The sequence below is a fragment of the Rhinoderma darwinii genome, chromosome 5 (genome assembly GCF_050947455.1).
Source record: "Rhinoderma darwinii isolate aRhiDar2 chromosome 5, aRhiDar2.hap1, whole genome shotgun sequence".
NCBI lineage: Eukaryota > Metazoa > Chordata > Amphibia > Anura > Rhinodermatidae > Rhinoderma > Rhinoderma darwinii.
Window position 1 is genome coordinate 182,988,980 of NC_134691.1, and position 14,953 is coordinate 183,003,932.

General features: G+C 42.2%; 1 protein-coding gene across 1 annotated transcript in view; it reads left to right on the forward strand.

Moving 5' to 3' along the window:
* NSUN2 (NOP2/Sun RNA methyltransferase 2) overlaps positions 1–13,466 on the forward strand; it is a 67,094-nt gene extending 53,628 nt beyond the window's left edge. Inside the window, exons 17-20 of the mRNA XM_075826773.1 lie at positions 11,147–11,227; positions 11,447–11,585; positions 12,639–12,678; positions 12,911–13,466. Of these exons, the coding sequence (XP_075682888.1) occupies positions 11,147–11,227; positions 11,447–11,585; positions 12,639–12,678; positions 12,911–13,265 (615 nt within the window). The 3' untranslated portion in view covers positions 13,266–13,466. The remainder of the gene's footprint in view (positions 1–11,146; positions 11,228–11,446; positions 11,586–12,638; positions 12,679–12,910) is intronic.
* The last annotated feature ends 1,487 nt before the right edge of the window (positions 13,467–14,953 follow it).

Consider the following 14,953-nt stretch of genomic DNA (forward strand, 5'->3'; position numbering starts at 1 on the left):
TACACAATAGAGCCAGAGGAGACCACATGTTGTTCAGCATCATATATGTAAGGGGATATACACTTAGGTGGAATTTTATAAGTTTTGTTTAGCTAACCTCCAGGTAGACCATGGGACAACATTTCCAGGAATGTCATGTGTTGTAGACTCCCAGCTAGAGATTTTTTTTCTAGATGGTGTATATTTGTTTAATCTTGTTAATCCACATCAGTTTATCTGGGGGGATAGGACTATGCCATCCGAGCGGGATTAATAGTTTTGAAGCGGAAATCAAGAGGGGTAGGTAGGTTGTTTCCATAATTGACATTCAGCTGTCGGAAGGTAAAGGACAAGTTGTGGCGTAAGGATGTCGAGCACATTGAATTATTGGTCGATTCTACTAAAGACCAAATATGGACCAGGGTGACCTAGCTCGGCCACATCTAAAGAAAACTTTTGAGGACGTTGGGTACACTTTAGCAACTAGGTGAGGTGATCTCTATGATTTAGTGAGCAACTTAAGAGTTCTCTTGTGTTTTAACGCACCTGGAGAATCCATGCAATCTGAGGAGAATATGCTTTACATCAGAGGGGGTAAAGGACATATGGAGGTCTTTTTCCTCTGCTTCTATAAAACAGGGTTGATTGGGGCACTAGCTATAAGGAGTTTGTTGTATAGTCTAGAAAGCAAATGTTTGGGGGGTGAGGATGAGCATAGAAACGCATCATACCACGAAAGTGCACCCTGGAGATTCCACCTTTTTAGGAAGTTCACACAAATTGACTTAACCTCTTCAGGGCGAAGCTCATTTTGGCCTTCGGAACTAGCCCATTTTTTTCAAATCTGACGTGTCATTTTATGTGGTAATAACTTTTGGAATGCTTTTACCTATCCAAGCGATTCTGAGATTGTTTTCTCGTGACATACTGGGCTTTGTTAGTGGAAAAATGTGGTCGATAAATTCATTTGTGAAAAACACCACAATTTAGAGAAAATGTGCAAAAAATGTTTACGTTTTTAATGTATCTACTTGTAAAACAGATAGTAATACCACCCAAAATAGTTACTATTTAACATTTCCCATATGTCTACTTTGCATAATTTTTTGAACTTCCTTTTTATTTTTCCAGGACGTTACAAGGCTTAAAACTTTAGCAGTGATTTCTCACATTTTCTAGCAAACTTCAAAAGACTATTTTTACAGGGAATAGTTAAGTTCTGAAGTGGCTTTGAGAGCCTTATATATTAGAAACCCTTATAAAACACCCCATTTTAAAAACTGCACCCTCAAAGTATTTAAAACGGCATTGGCCAATCTTTTCTGCTTTTGGAACGCTCTGCACATTTTGCATCGCCATATTCTGAGAGCCAGAACTTTTGTTTTCTCCACCGGAATTGTGTGAGAGCTGATTTGTTGCGGAACAATCTGTAGTTTTCATTTTGTACCATTTCTGAGTACATGCAATTTTTTTTCTATCACTGTTCCATTTTTTGGCAAGCAAGGCGACCAAGATCCAACAATTCTGACTGTTTTTTTTAGTCCCACTAGGTGACTTGAGGGCGTGAAGCCCTGATCGCTATTTTAATACACCTCACTACCTACATAGTGTAGTGTATTAGAGCTGTCCGTTATTTACTGACAGCAAGCCTATTAGGCTTCTTCTGCGGGCATGGCCGAATAGGATTTCGTACTAGGTAGACCAGGAGGCCATTGTTAGGTCTCCGTTTGCCATAGCAACCATCGAGTGCGGTCCAACCACCTATATGCCTAGATTTTAATCGCTGCATCGAAGGACTTAATCAGCTGGATTGGAGGCTAGCTCCGGTCCTGGATGTTACAGCGGGATGTCAGCTGTAATATACAGCTGATGCCTACGGATGACGGTGCAGGCTCCGCTTCTGAGCCCGCGCCATTTTCTTGGCCATGATAGTAAGCCTTTTAGGCTCCGCCTCTGTGCTAAAAGGCTTCCGTGCTTAGCAGACTAGGAGGCCATTGTTAGGCCTCCAATTGCCATAGCAACCACTGTCGAGCGCGACGCAGGGATGCCGACAGGCTAGAAACCACCTAGATGCAGTGATCGCTTGATCGCTGCATCTAAGGGGTTAATCGGCTGGATCGGAGGCTAGCTCCAGTCCTGGCCATTACAGCGGGATGTCAGCTGACACCCGCTGGTGATGGCGCTGGCTCAGCCTCTGAGCTTGCTCCATCATGTACAGTTACATCAGAGGGCGCTAACCCATTAGCGCTGATGACGTAACTGTACGTGATTGGGCGGGAAGGGGTTAAAGTGGTCATTGAGTTACAAACCAATTGCCAATCCCAAACTCTCTTCCAAGGATGGGAAACTGTGATCATTAAGCAAACGCCCAATCTGGACGTCCTTTAACTTCTAAATACTCAAAGGGTCAACAAAACTAGCATTTAAGATATAAGGAATTAGGTTGTCAGGGGTGAGAGGGCATGAGTATTGAGAGCCAGCTTCGTGATTAGTTCTTCCATGCCTAACAACAAGCCACAAAACAGCGGAAGTGCAGAAAGTTACTCTCGTCGGGAACCTCAAGTCCAAAGCCAGGCGAGATCAAGAGGCAGCAAGTTTACAAGGGCAATTTGTTTTCCAGATTTATTAACAGGGCTTGTGGAGTTTGAGACGTGTTCAAAATCAAGAGGTAGCTGGGATGCCTGATAATATTTTAGTAAGTCGGGTAAATTTAAACCGCCCAGGGCTTTCGGCAAGGTCATCTGACCATACGCCAAACAGGATTTAGCATACTTCCATAGGAAGCCAGCAAACAAGCGGCACACTGATGAAAAAAATTACATGGGGACAAACGCAGGGGCTGTTTGAAGAAAGTACAAAAATCTAGGTACTATGTAACTTTTTAATAAGTTCTTTTGGGCCATCCAGGACGTCATGGGAATATCGAAGGATTTAAATAGTTTTTATACATCTTTCGGCAGAGGAGGGACATTAAGAGCGTAAACCCCTGAGTTGCCACAGTGTCACCCCCAGATATGTAATGCTTGACTGTGCCCAAGTGAAAGGTTATTTAGATGCAAGTTCAACAACCTCACGGGAAGGAAAGGTGATTTTGAGGGATTCACATTTGGTTAAATTAATCTTAAAGGGGTTTTCCGGAAGCAAACAATCACATTTAGTTAAACTAAACAATGCAAAACAAGTAACTTTGCAATATACTTGCGTTGGATCTGATGAATGTAGCATCATATCCCATCTTCAGTCACGTGACCGCTTGCTAATCAAAAATTGGCACTTCCTCTGCAGACCCGTCCATTAGCTTCGATAGCTAACTTCCTTTTTCCGGTTATCCGAATGTACGGTTACGTCACAAATGACGTAACTGTACCACGTGTTTCCTCATCTGTTTAGCCACGTCCGGGCGGTCCGCAATTTACTCTGCAGGGCCGTTCCAGAACGTCCTGCAGAGTTAGCAGGTTTGCCGCTCCCTGGCGGCATTTAACTCTGTGATACAGTTGTCTCTAGACAGCTGTATCATGGAACTTTAACCGGAAACCACTAAGCGTGATCTCCGGTCATGTGATCGTTGTGACAACCTGTCACAACTATCACATTGCTCCTAACCGCAGCGCTTATGTGCAGACTGTGAGGAGCGCTGTGATACAGCTGTCTAGAGACAGCTGATATCAGAGTTTTCACCCGTAGACCACTCAGTGTTTACATTGCTCCTCACAGCAGTGCTTGTGCGCCAACGGTAAGGCGCTCAGCTATGTGAACGCTGTCACAGCCTTTCACAGCGATCACATGCGTGCCGACAGTAAGGAGCTCCATGATACAGCTGTCTAGAGACTGCTGTATCACCGGGCTTCAGATTTTCAAATCTTTGATATGTCGTTAAATTAATACCTTGGGGTCTACTTTCCATAAAGTAATCATATTTGGAATGTCAAAGGGGTTTTCCAGTCCACAAAAATATAATATCTGATGGGTGGTGGCCCGTCTCCCTGCAGATCGGCTGTTTTGAAGGGGCCGCGATGTTCGTACGAGTGCTGCTTCCCCTCCATTTCCTTTACTGCTCGCACTGTGAATCGCGGACACACTTGTAGCGGCGGTTCACAGTATTACAGTATAAACTAGAATGGGAGAAAGCTGTAATACTGTGGACCGCTGCTACACGTGTGTCCGTGATTCCCAATGTGAGCAGTAAAGGAAATGGAGTGGAAGCAGCGCTCGTACGAGCACTGCGCCCCTTTTGAGCCGATCGAAGGGTGTGCCTGGTGTCAGACCATGACAGATCAGATATTGATGACCTATACTGAGGAAAACGTGTCGGAAAACGCCCAAAAAAACGGCCGAAAACGCCTCCTATTGGTTTCAATGGGAGGCGGAGGCGTTTTTACTGGTTTTACCGCTCGCGGTAAAAAGGGGCATGCCATATTTTCGGGCATTTACGTCTCTGACCCCCCATTGATATAAATGGGAGGCAGAGGAAATGTTTTTCGCTGCGTTTTTGCACGTGGAGCTCAATGGCTGCGGGCAAAATGCTGCGAAAAACGCGGCAAACGGCGTGCAGGCAGATCAAAATCTGCCTCCGGTATTCCAGACAGAATTTTGAGGCAGAATTTTCTGCCTGCAAAAAAAAAAAACTCAGTGTGGACGAGGCCTTATACAGGATCTCTTGGAACAGATCCAGCAGCAGCTGAGGAAAATGTGCTGACTGGATTGTGTGTACCAAGATGTCTGAGATAGGTGGAGGGGGGAGACTTACATTTATCAGGCTGTGAAAGGGGCGGGGGAGGGAGATGGGTGTCTGTACTTAGATCAGGGATAGATGGAGGCACAAAGGATAATGATGATTATTAATGTGTAAGACAGTGTGCAGGGAGGGAGCTGCCTGGAATTAGAGCAGGGAATGACCTGTGAACATAGAGGGGTGTGGCAGTATGCAAATAGCGGAGATGCTTTGGAGGAAGGGGGGGGGGAGTGCAACTATTTCCTCAGATGCAGCAGGGGATCATGGGTATGGTGGGTTACAAGACCGTTAAAGCCAGGACCAGAAGCAAGGGATGTAAACAAACAGAGCAGCAGTGACGATGGAGATCAAACAGAAACTGGTTTGGAGGTTAATAGGGGGTATTAGGGAAGGCAAACCAAGGCTGGGGGACACTTTTTTTAGAAATTTTTTTTTTTTTTCTCTACAATCCCTTTAAAGTTTGAAATCCCACTGAAATATTTAAATAAAGCCAAAAGTGCAGGGAAAGCTACAGATGGACTGGCAATTGTAAGCAGAAGGTCATCAGCAAAAGCCACTATTTGGTGAACTACACTACCCACCTTCAAACCAGCAATGTCTGGATGCTGTCGGATCGCCTGGACAAGAGTCTCAATAGAGCGAAAGAAAAGCGCTCGTGATAGGGGGCAACCACGAGTGCCATTCTGTGTGAGAAAAGATGGAGCGAATGAGCCATTCACTCTGATCTTAGCAGAGGGGTCAGCATGTAGAATGAAGATAGCGTTTATGAAGGTCGAGGGAGTACCAAATTTAGTGTTTGACGGAATGGACTGGAAGTTCATGCGCCAAACGCCTTCTCTGCATCAGTACCGGAAAGCATAAGGGAGAGTCTGACTGCTTAGCGAATTGTTTGGCTTGGAGAACTCCATAGGACTTGTCCCGACCCCTAACAAACCCTGTCTATGCCGATGCAATTAATTTAGGCAAAAGTTTCTTGTCTGCATTGAGCAAGGATATCGGTCGGCAGCTACTACATAGCTCTGGATTTTTACCCTCCTGAGGGGTTATAGTAAAATGGGCTAACTCTTTTGCGATATCTACAGTGTTGGTAAGTAAGGGACCTTGGGGGGGGAATCGATTTTGTTTTACATAAGAGCGCTCCTTGACTTTTTTTAATTAGAGCTGTCATAACCTTGCCACCTTTTTCGCCATGGGCATAATGTTTATGGCAGGCCCTCAAATATGCTTGGGCTGATTTTAAACATTCTTAACGTCTTTGAGTGAGCTGCGAAGATAAGGTGAAGTTCTTGTTGCTTTGACACAAAGAACTTTTTGTGGAGCTTCTCTATGCTGGCTATTTGGGAAAGAAGGGAGAAAATTTGTCTCATACATTTTTTTTCTTTTTTGTTAGTGTACACCCCCAAGGATATGAACTCCTCTGACGTAAGCCTCATGGGCTTCCAAATGGAAGACTGGCTTGTGGTTGAATCATAGTTAATTTCAAGAAGGGATTGGATGTGATCTGGGAAGCTACGTAATGAATGAGCGATATCTAATAGCGTATCGTTCAGTTTCCAACTGTAGTCCCTAGGGGGGGGGGGGTCGTGAAGCACTAATGAGAGAGGGAGACTTGCGTGATAGTTACCAAAGAGAACTCTACTACCTGGTGGAGATAATCAAGCCTAAGATCTATGCGCATTTGAAAAATGTCTAATCCCTATCATCGGCGTGGCGTGTATGCCAAATTTCCGTCAGAGTAAGGTCTTCTAAGGTATGCTGTAAAGCACGATAGGGCATAGCCGATTTCTGCGAGGATGAATCCAAAAGTGGAATCTGAGTCAAATTTAGATCACCTCCCACTAATTGTAATCTTTAGGCCTTATTCACACGGACATGTCCGTTTTGAGCGCGCAAAAAGTCCGTGTGGCATCAGCATATGTGATTTTCGCGCAGTCGGCATCATGATGATACTCTGGTTTTATGTTTACAAACAGAAAAGCACGTGGTGCTTTTCTGTTTTCATTCATAGTTTTTACTACTGTAGCGCACATCACGCGCGGAACCCGGAAGTGCTTCCGTGTGCCGAGCGCGATTTTCACGCACCCATTGACTTCAATGGGTGCGTGCAGAGCGAAACACGGGAAAATATAGGACATGTCATGAGTTTAACGCAGCGCGCATATGCTGCGTGATATTCACTGACCGTCTGAACTGCCCCATTCATTAACATAGGTCCATGCGTGAAAATCACGTTCGTAGCACGGACATATTATACGTTCGTGTGAATAAGGCCTTACCCACCCAATACTGGTACTTCTACATGGCTGAAGGCAGTACTGCAAAAGATCTGTTTTATGAGGGATTACTAAGGGTATGTTCACAGGCAAACTCAAAAAAGTCTGAAAATACGGAGCGGTTTTCAAGGAAAAAACGCTCCTGATTTTCAGAAGTTTTTTAAGCCACTCGCGTTTTTTACGGCCATTTTTTTTAGCTGTTTTTCTATAGTCCATGAAAAACAGCTCCAAAAACGGCTGAAGAAGTAACATGCACTTCTTCGCGGCCATTTTTTTGCGCGGCCGTTTTTTAAACCGGCTGCGGAGAAAAAACAGCCCGTTTGGAACAGAACGCAGTTTTTCCCATTGAAATCAATGGGCAGACGTTTTGAGTCGTTCTGCTTCCGATTTTTCGGCTGAAAAATGCCCGAAAATAAGCAGTGTGAACACACCCTTAATGTGATTGTGTTGCCAATATGTCCTTTCAGTAGTAGATATCTCCCCTCCGTGTCTACTATAGAATCGTTGCAACAAAAGGGAGTGTCAGAATATTTTTCTAGAGTGCCAGTCAACGTGTACAAAACAACATGGTGACTGGACGCAGAAAAGTCTGTTCAAAACCCTGTTAAAAAAAAAAAAAAGCAGAGAACCGCATAGCACTTATCTAGCCTCTGGTACCGAATGGGGTAAACCCAGCCATGACCTGCGATCTTGTCGTTGGCCTCTTTGAATTGGGAGATTTGTTGCAGCAGGCCAAGCTTGAAGAGGGTTGAAGGTCTTTCAAGTAATTTTCTTCAGGCATAGGCAGCTAAGATTTAATAGGCAACAGATTTATTTGTAGGTATTTCCATTGAGGTGGAAGGTCCGCTGGGGTTTTAATCAGTCTCACGACCAGCTGTAGAAACCATGAGATCGAAGTGGTATAGTCATCGATAAGGTATCTTTTGGGAGTGCAGTTTATCTGTAAGCGGTCTCAGAAGATGTAGTTTATGCAAGGTAGATGGCGCTAAGCCCTGATAGAACTTCAGGGCAGACCCCCCCCTCAAATATGAAGTCTGTCTTTTTCACGGGCAGTAGCCAAAATGGCTGCGGTTTTCAAAAAGCTCCTTAGGCCACACACAATGTCCCTAAGAGGATAGTTTTGAGCTGGTTTGGGTCTCTGGATTTAGCCCGAGCGGATACTTTCCCCATAGCAAAGGTAGACTGCAGAATTCAGTAGCAGGAGCGCACCTCTCACGTCTACGATCTAGCTCAGTCATGCTCTGCCCTCCTTCAGGATTTTTTGATAGAACGCAGAATTAATGGTTCCATCAGTTAGCACAAGTCGTCCTGGTCCTGCAGAAGCAAAGCTGCCCCAGGCAGTAATGCTACCAACACGGTTTGACTGAAGGTATCATGTTCTAATGGTGGAATGTGGTGTTAACTTTACACCAGATTTAGCAAGACCCATGTCTTACAAAAAGTTCCACTTTTAACTCATTCGTCCACAGAATTTCATCCCAAAAGGCTTGGGGGTCATCTAGATGTTTTTTTGTCAAATGCTGGACGAGCTTGTGTGTTCTCTTTGGGAAAAAATGGCATCCATGTGCTGACCAGTGTATTTTCATATAGTGGAATCGTGTGCATTGATCTTAAGTGAGGCCTGCCGTTCTTTAGATGTTTGTCTGGGTTCTTTTGTTACCTGTATGACTCGTTGATGCGATCTTGATAAAATTTTGGTAGGCCAGCCACTCCTGGGAAGATTCACCCCTGTTCCAAGTTTTTTCCATTTGTGGGCAACGGCTCTAATTGTGGTTTGCTGGAGTCCCGGAGTCTTAGCCATGGCTTTGAAACCCTTTCCAGACTTGTGGATTTTCAAGGATTTTGTTTTGTATCTATATTTGAATCTCTTTAGAACATGGCATAATGTGCTGCTTTTTGAGATCTTCAGGCCTGCTTCACATTGCCAGACCGGTTTGTTTAAATGATGTTTAACCCCTTAGTGACCAGCCCATTTTAGGCCTTAATGACCAAGCTATTTTATTCGTTTTTCTATAGTCGCATTCAAAGAGCTATAACGTTTTTATTTTTTCGTCTACATAGCTGTATGAGGACTTGTTTTTTGCGGGATTAGTTGTGCTTTTTAATGGCACCATTTTTGGGTACATATAATTTTTATATTAACTTTTATTAACCTTTTTGGGGGGGATTATAAAAAAAAACTGAAATTCCGCCATTGTTCTCTGCGTTTTTAAATTGACGCCGTTCACTGTGCGACGTAATTAACATGTGACCTTTATTCTATGGGTCGGTACGATTACGGCGATACCACATATGTGGAGGTTTTTTTATGTTTTACGACTTTTGCACAATAAAAACACTTTTGAACTAAAATTATTTGTTTTTGCATCGTCGCTTTCCAAGAGCTGTAATTTTTTTATTTTTCCATCAATGTAGTGATTTTTTGGGCTTGTTTTCTGCGGGACAAGACGTAGTTTTGAATGGTACTGTTTTGGGGTACATGGGACTTATTGATTCATTTTTATTATGACCTTTTTTGGGGGGCAATGGAAAAAAATAGCAATTTCGCCATAGTTTTTGGCGTTTTTTTTTTACGGTGTTCACTTTGCGGTTTAAATTACATATTAACTTTATTAATGGAGTCATTACGGTCGTGGCGATACCACATATGTGTACTTTTTTTTTTTACACTTTTACTAAATAAAACCACTTTTTATGGAAAAAAATGGTTTTATTTATTTTTTTACTGTACTTTTTATTAATAATCTTTATTTCACTTTGATTACTTATTTCATTAGCCCACTAGGGGACTTTACTGTGCGATGTTCCGATCGCTGCTATAATGCTCTGGTATACTTCGTATACCAGAGCATTATTGCCTGTCAGTGTAAATCTGACAGGCAATCTGTTAGGACGTGCCTCCGGCGCGTCCTAACAGGCATATGTCCAGGGCAGACCTGGGGGCTTTTATCAGTCCCCCGGCTGCCATGACACCCCATCGGAGACCCGCGATTGCATTCGCGGGCCGCCGATGGGTGAGAGAGGGAGCGCACTCCCTCTGTAAACAAAGATAAATGCCGCGGTCGCTATTGACGGCGGCATTTAACGGGTTAAACGGCCGCGATCGAAGTAAACTTCGATCGCGGGCGTTGGAGCAGGAGCTCAGCTGTCATCAGACAGCAGAGCCCCGGCTCCTGCCTGCACGGGAGACCCGTGCAGGACTTAGACTAGGCTGACGTGAAAAGGCGTCAGCCTAGCCTAAAGCCCAGTAGTGAATCACGTTAAAAGGCGTATTAGTGGTCACTAAGGGGTTAAGTTCAACAGGTCTGGCAGTAGTCATGCCTGGGTGTGGCTAGTAAATTGAACCCAATCGTCAATTCAATTTGGTTTTCTGGTTGATTTAGTAGCAAAGGAGGTAATTACTTTTTTTTTATATAGGGCCAGGTAGGCCTAAATATAATTTTTACTTTCAATAAAGGAAATCCTCATTTAAAAACCGCATTTTGTATTCACTTCGATCTAATATTTTAAAAAAAGTTTGATCGGAAACATTTAAATTTGACAAATATGCAAAAATAGAAGGAATTGGGAAGGGAGAAATACTTATTAACTGCTATACATCCTTTAGTAAAATTTGTCCTTTAGTGTTCCTTTAACTAGGAATCCAAACATGTTGCAGCTGTTTAAATTTTAAAGTGGTTGTCTCAGGACAGACCTATGTGGCATATCACGAAGATGCCATCAATGTCTGATCAGGGGGGGGTCCAACCATTGTGACCCCGCCAATCACTAACGAATTAGCAGCCTTGGGAAAGCACTGTTCCAGCTGGTCTGTCTGCTTTCTCTGAAGGCACATGCTTGGCCATTTTTCTACTCGATGGTCAACCATGCCGCTTTGGGAGAAGGGAGAGACCACGGCACAGAGTTTGCTAGCCCAGGAGCACATCACATTGTGATTAGAAGGCCAACAATAAACTAATATTGCACATTTACAGCTTCTTGAAGTTTTTCATTTGAAGAATAGTTCTGCAATTTTATACAGACTATTTATGTATCCTATTTGCTATACAATGTTGTACAAAACGATTAAAAGCCCAATTAAGGTACAATTACATTAACAAACTAGATGATTGCTAATGCAGATAAAATGGAGTTAGAACTATGCTTTTGTATTCATTTACAGGTAATAAATACTGGTATAAAAGTGCTGTGTCGGAATAATGATGGGGAGCAGTACGGCTGTGCTTACAGGCTTGCACAAGAGGTAATTTAAAAGAAAATAAGTTCCTAATTCTTCTAGCGCATAATTCCAAAAGATATATATTTAAATATGATTTATGCGCTATAAGTAAAAATATAAATACATGCAGAATAAACGGTCTTACATTTTTTTTTTGTTGTGCAGTATATGCTCTGAAATGTGTACACTGGTAATTGTTGAGGAGGCCTAGTTATTTATACTTCTGACCTCTTCCATTTGCAGGGAATTTATACAATTTATCCATTCATTAAGTCAAGAGTTGTAACGGTTTCTGTAGATGATATCAAGATTCTTCTCACTCAGGAAAATCCATTCCTAAGTAAATTCAGTAGCGAAACTCAAAAGCAGACTAAAGATTTAGGTAAGTAATTAATCGTAGTCTAGTTCCAATACTAGTGTATGAAGCTAAACCTACTTAAATTGGATCAAGCGGAACATTGTCTTTTCTGCCTTCAATCCTGCCGCTGCTAATAGTTCTTTGCGTTCGGAGAGATTGGCTAATGGGGGACCGCCTGTAGCTCACTTTCTGTATATACATTAGCGCTAATGACCACTTGACTGATTGATTGAGGGTCCGTCTAATGGGATGCACTTGATGCTTTCCTAGTTCTGTTAGAGGCAACTAAAAGATGTTGTCAATGTTTAGCAGTCTCTGTTATTATGTTGTCTTTAACCATGTACAGCACGCCAAGCTCTGTTATAAGAAAAAGTGCACATTAAACTGTAAAAAAAAAAATATATCTATCAATTTATGTATAAAAATGTTAAGAGATTAGCACATCCGTTCGTTTTCTTCAGCTAAAAACTAGGGAATTGGGCTGAAAGAATTAGTTGGCCCTCATTCAGATGGCTGTAATGTGGCCACATTTAGTGTCCGTATTACATCACTAAAATTATCACAGGTCTAATGACCAAAGCTAAACCGCGTCAAATAGATCCCTATCGTCCGGTTTGTAGCTCTAATACGGACGCTAAAATATGGCTGTCTGAACGTATGTTCTCCCCGTGGGTTTCCTTCCATATGGTAAAAACATACCGATAGGTTGATTGCCCCCTATTTAAATTGCTTTTGTTTTGTGTTTCTTCTATGGACTCTCAGTCCTGTCTGTCTTTGCTGTTGTGTAACACAATTGCATTCAAGAGCTTAAAAATACTGCAACAGAAGGCTGGGGGATTAAAAAGAACAAATCTATGTTTCATTTTTATACTGCATTTCTTTTTAAGTGTTGTCAGCGTGCCAATCTCTATTTTATAACCACAATGCTCTCTAATTGTAGTTTGACTTATCTTTTCATGTTCTATAGACTTCAAACCGTACTTGTTCAGAACGTTTTAATCCTCATGCATTAAATAGATTGCGTTGGCTAGAACAGAACTGGACTATAAATGTGGTGATTATTTTTATTATTTTCAGCTATGGGAAGTATCATCCTAAAGTATGAGCCAGATCCACAGTAAGTAAACCTAAATTGTAATGAGTTTTGAGGTGTCCCTGTTATGTACGCTTTTTATCCTGCCGTAATAATAATTTTTTGCAGATTTTGTACAGGTCATGTGATCAATTTTATTGCGGTTTATGCATTACACTTTGGTTATGTTTTTGTTTTGTGTTTTTTTTTGTTTTTTGTTTGTTTTTTTAGCAAATACTGTTTTGCTCGTTAAAATTCAACTGAGATTTATTTTTAGGGAACCTGACACTCTTCAGTGCCCCATCGTTCTGTGCGGTTGGCGAGGTAAAACGTCAATTCGTTCCTTTGTACCCAAAAATGAGAGAATGCATTACCTGAGAATGATGGGAGTGGAGGTTTTCAAGAACAAGGAAACTACAGAAAAGACATCTGCAGAACCTGAAGCCGTGCCCGATCAACAGGACAACGACGATATGGATATTGGTTGCGTGAAAGAGCAGGAAGAAGAACAATTGGCAGAAGATGGGAATCTAGAACCGGAAAGTATTGATGGCAGTGACGTGAGGCAAGATAATGCCTCCACGTGTGCAGATGAGTGTACTGGCAATGGCTCAAATAGTGAGAATAATTAAGAACATGAACAATCAGTGCAGAGGACCAAGTCACCGTTTATGGTTGTGCCTGTTAGTTTTATGTAAGAAGTCTATTTTTTTCTGTAAGTATTGTTTAGATTTTCAGTGCTGAGGTCAAAACCTGCTTATTTCCATTTTAAGTTTGTTCTTAAGGAATCAACATGACTAAGATTTGTTTAAAAATAAATTTTTTAAGGTTTATTGCATTGGTTATTATGGAGTTACATAATTGTTTGATCAAGGTGCGCACTGAATAATAAAAAATAAAAAGCAAAGAATTTTACGACAAAAACACCATGTACCTGTCACAAGATTGGAACCTGGCTTAACTGCGTTTACATGTTGTTGGAAGGTTTTTCTTTCTGTAATCCAGCGTGAATTGTGTAAAGTTTAGAATTTTACATAATCTGGCACAAAATAGCAATATATTCAGATTTCTGATTTATCACGATATCTGAAAAATGATAAACCAGCACTGTGACCATTGTCATTCAATTTGATGGAAAAAAGAGATGTACATATTTCAGAAACTTGGACAAAAGCTTAAAGGGAATGTATTGCCTATATTATTTTTTTCCTATTTAGAACCAGATCGTGAAACATATATTTTATTTTAATGTTTTTTAAATTGTAGATTTTTTTATTTTTTTCTCTACGTCATTATGGGGGCAGCCATTTACTCTGAGCTTCTGTTAAAAGCATTTAGAGATTTACATGGACATAGGAACCTGTGAACAGGAGAAGAGCCATTGACTTCTATAGGAGAGTTTTCTAGGCATGCTCTGTAACTTGGATACAGCTCCCCTCCTATCCCTGACTGTACATCACCTATTGTCAATGGTGGATCCTGCATTTCTATAGGTGTTACCTTTCATTGTAATAATGCCTGTGATAAGATGACTGCTGAGAAGTGATCTCCACAGAACAGGAAGTGTCTGTCTATTGTGAGGTTCAGTGGCCAGAGTAAAAACTGCAAGATTTTAGGATTTAAAAAAAAAAAAAAAACACATACTCTTATGATCACCAGCTAATATCCAGAGTAACCGCTGTGTGCAGCACAAACAGCAGCTACATGGGCTGAGAGTGACTCAGTAAGGTGCTGGTAGGTTGTCTCCGATAGCTGGAGCCATGCTGACTGCAGTGCATTCCACCAGCTTGTGTTCTTCTAGCATTGGTTGCACGGTGTCTGTTTTTTGATGTTTCTCGCCTGGCACGCCAGAGGCCATCCGTTTGATGAAGTAGAAAACGTGATTCATTGGAGAAGGCAATCCTTTGCTAATCATCGGTGGTCCAGTGCCAATACAGCTTTGCAGATTGAAGCCTGTTTTTCCGATGCACCTTTAGTAGCATAGGAGCAGTGACCATCTGTCTGCTTTGTAGCCCCTTATGCAGTAGGGTTCACTGAAATGTTGGTTTAGACACACGTCTGGTTTCCCCCTAGTTGATTTTCACTGTGAGCTGCTCCACTGTTAGGGCAAAGCCACACGTGGCGGAATTGCTCTTGAATTCCGCTGCGGACACCCCGCAGCGTTAATCCGCAGCGGAGCCGTTTCTCCATTGCCTTCCACTTCTTTTTAGTAGGCTTCATTTAGACTAGGCTGAAAATTCCGGTGCGGAATTTGGTGTCCGCAGCATACAATGGATGTTGCGGACCAGTGGCTGACTGGTTGCGGACTCATTGCGGAAGT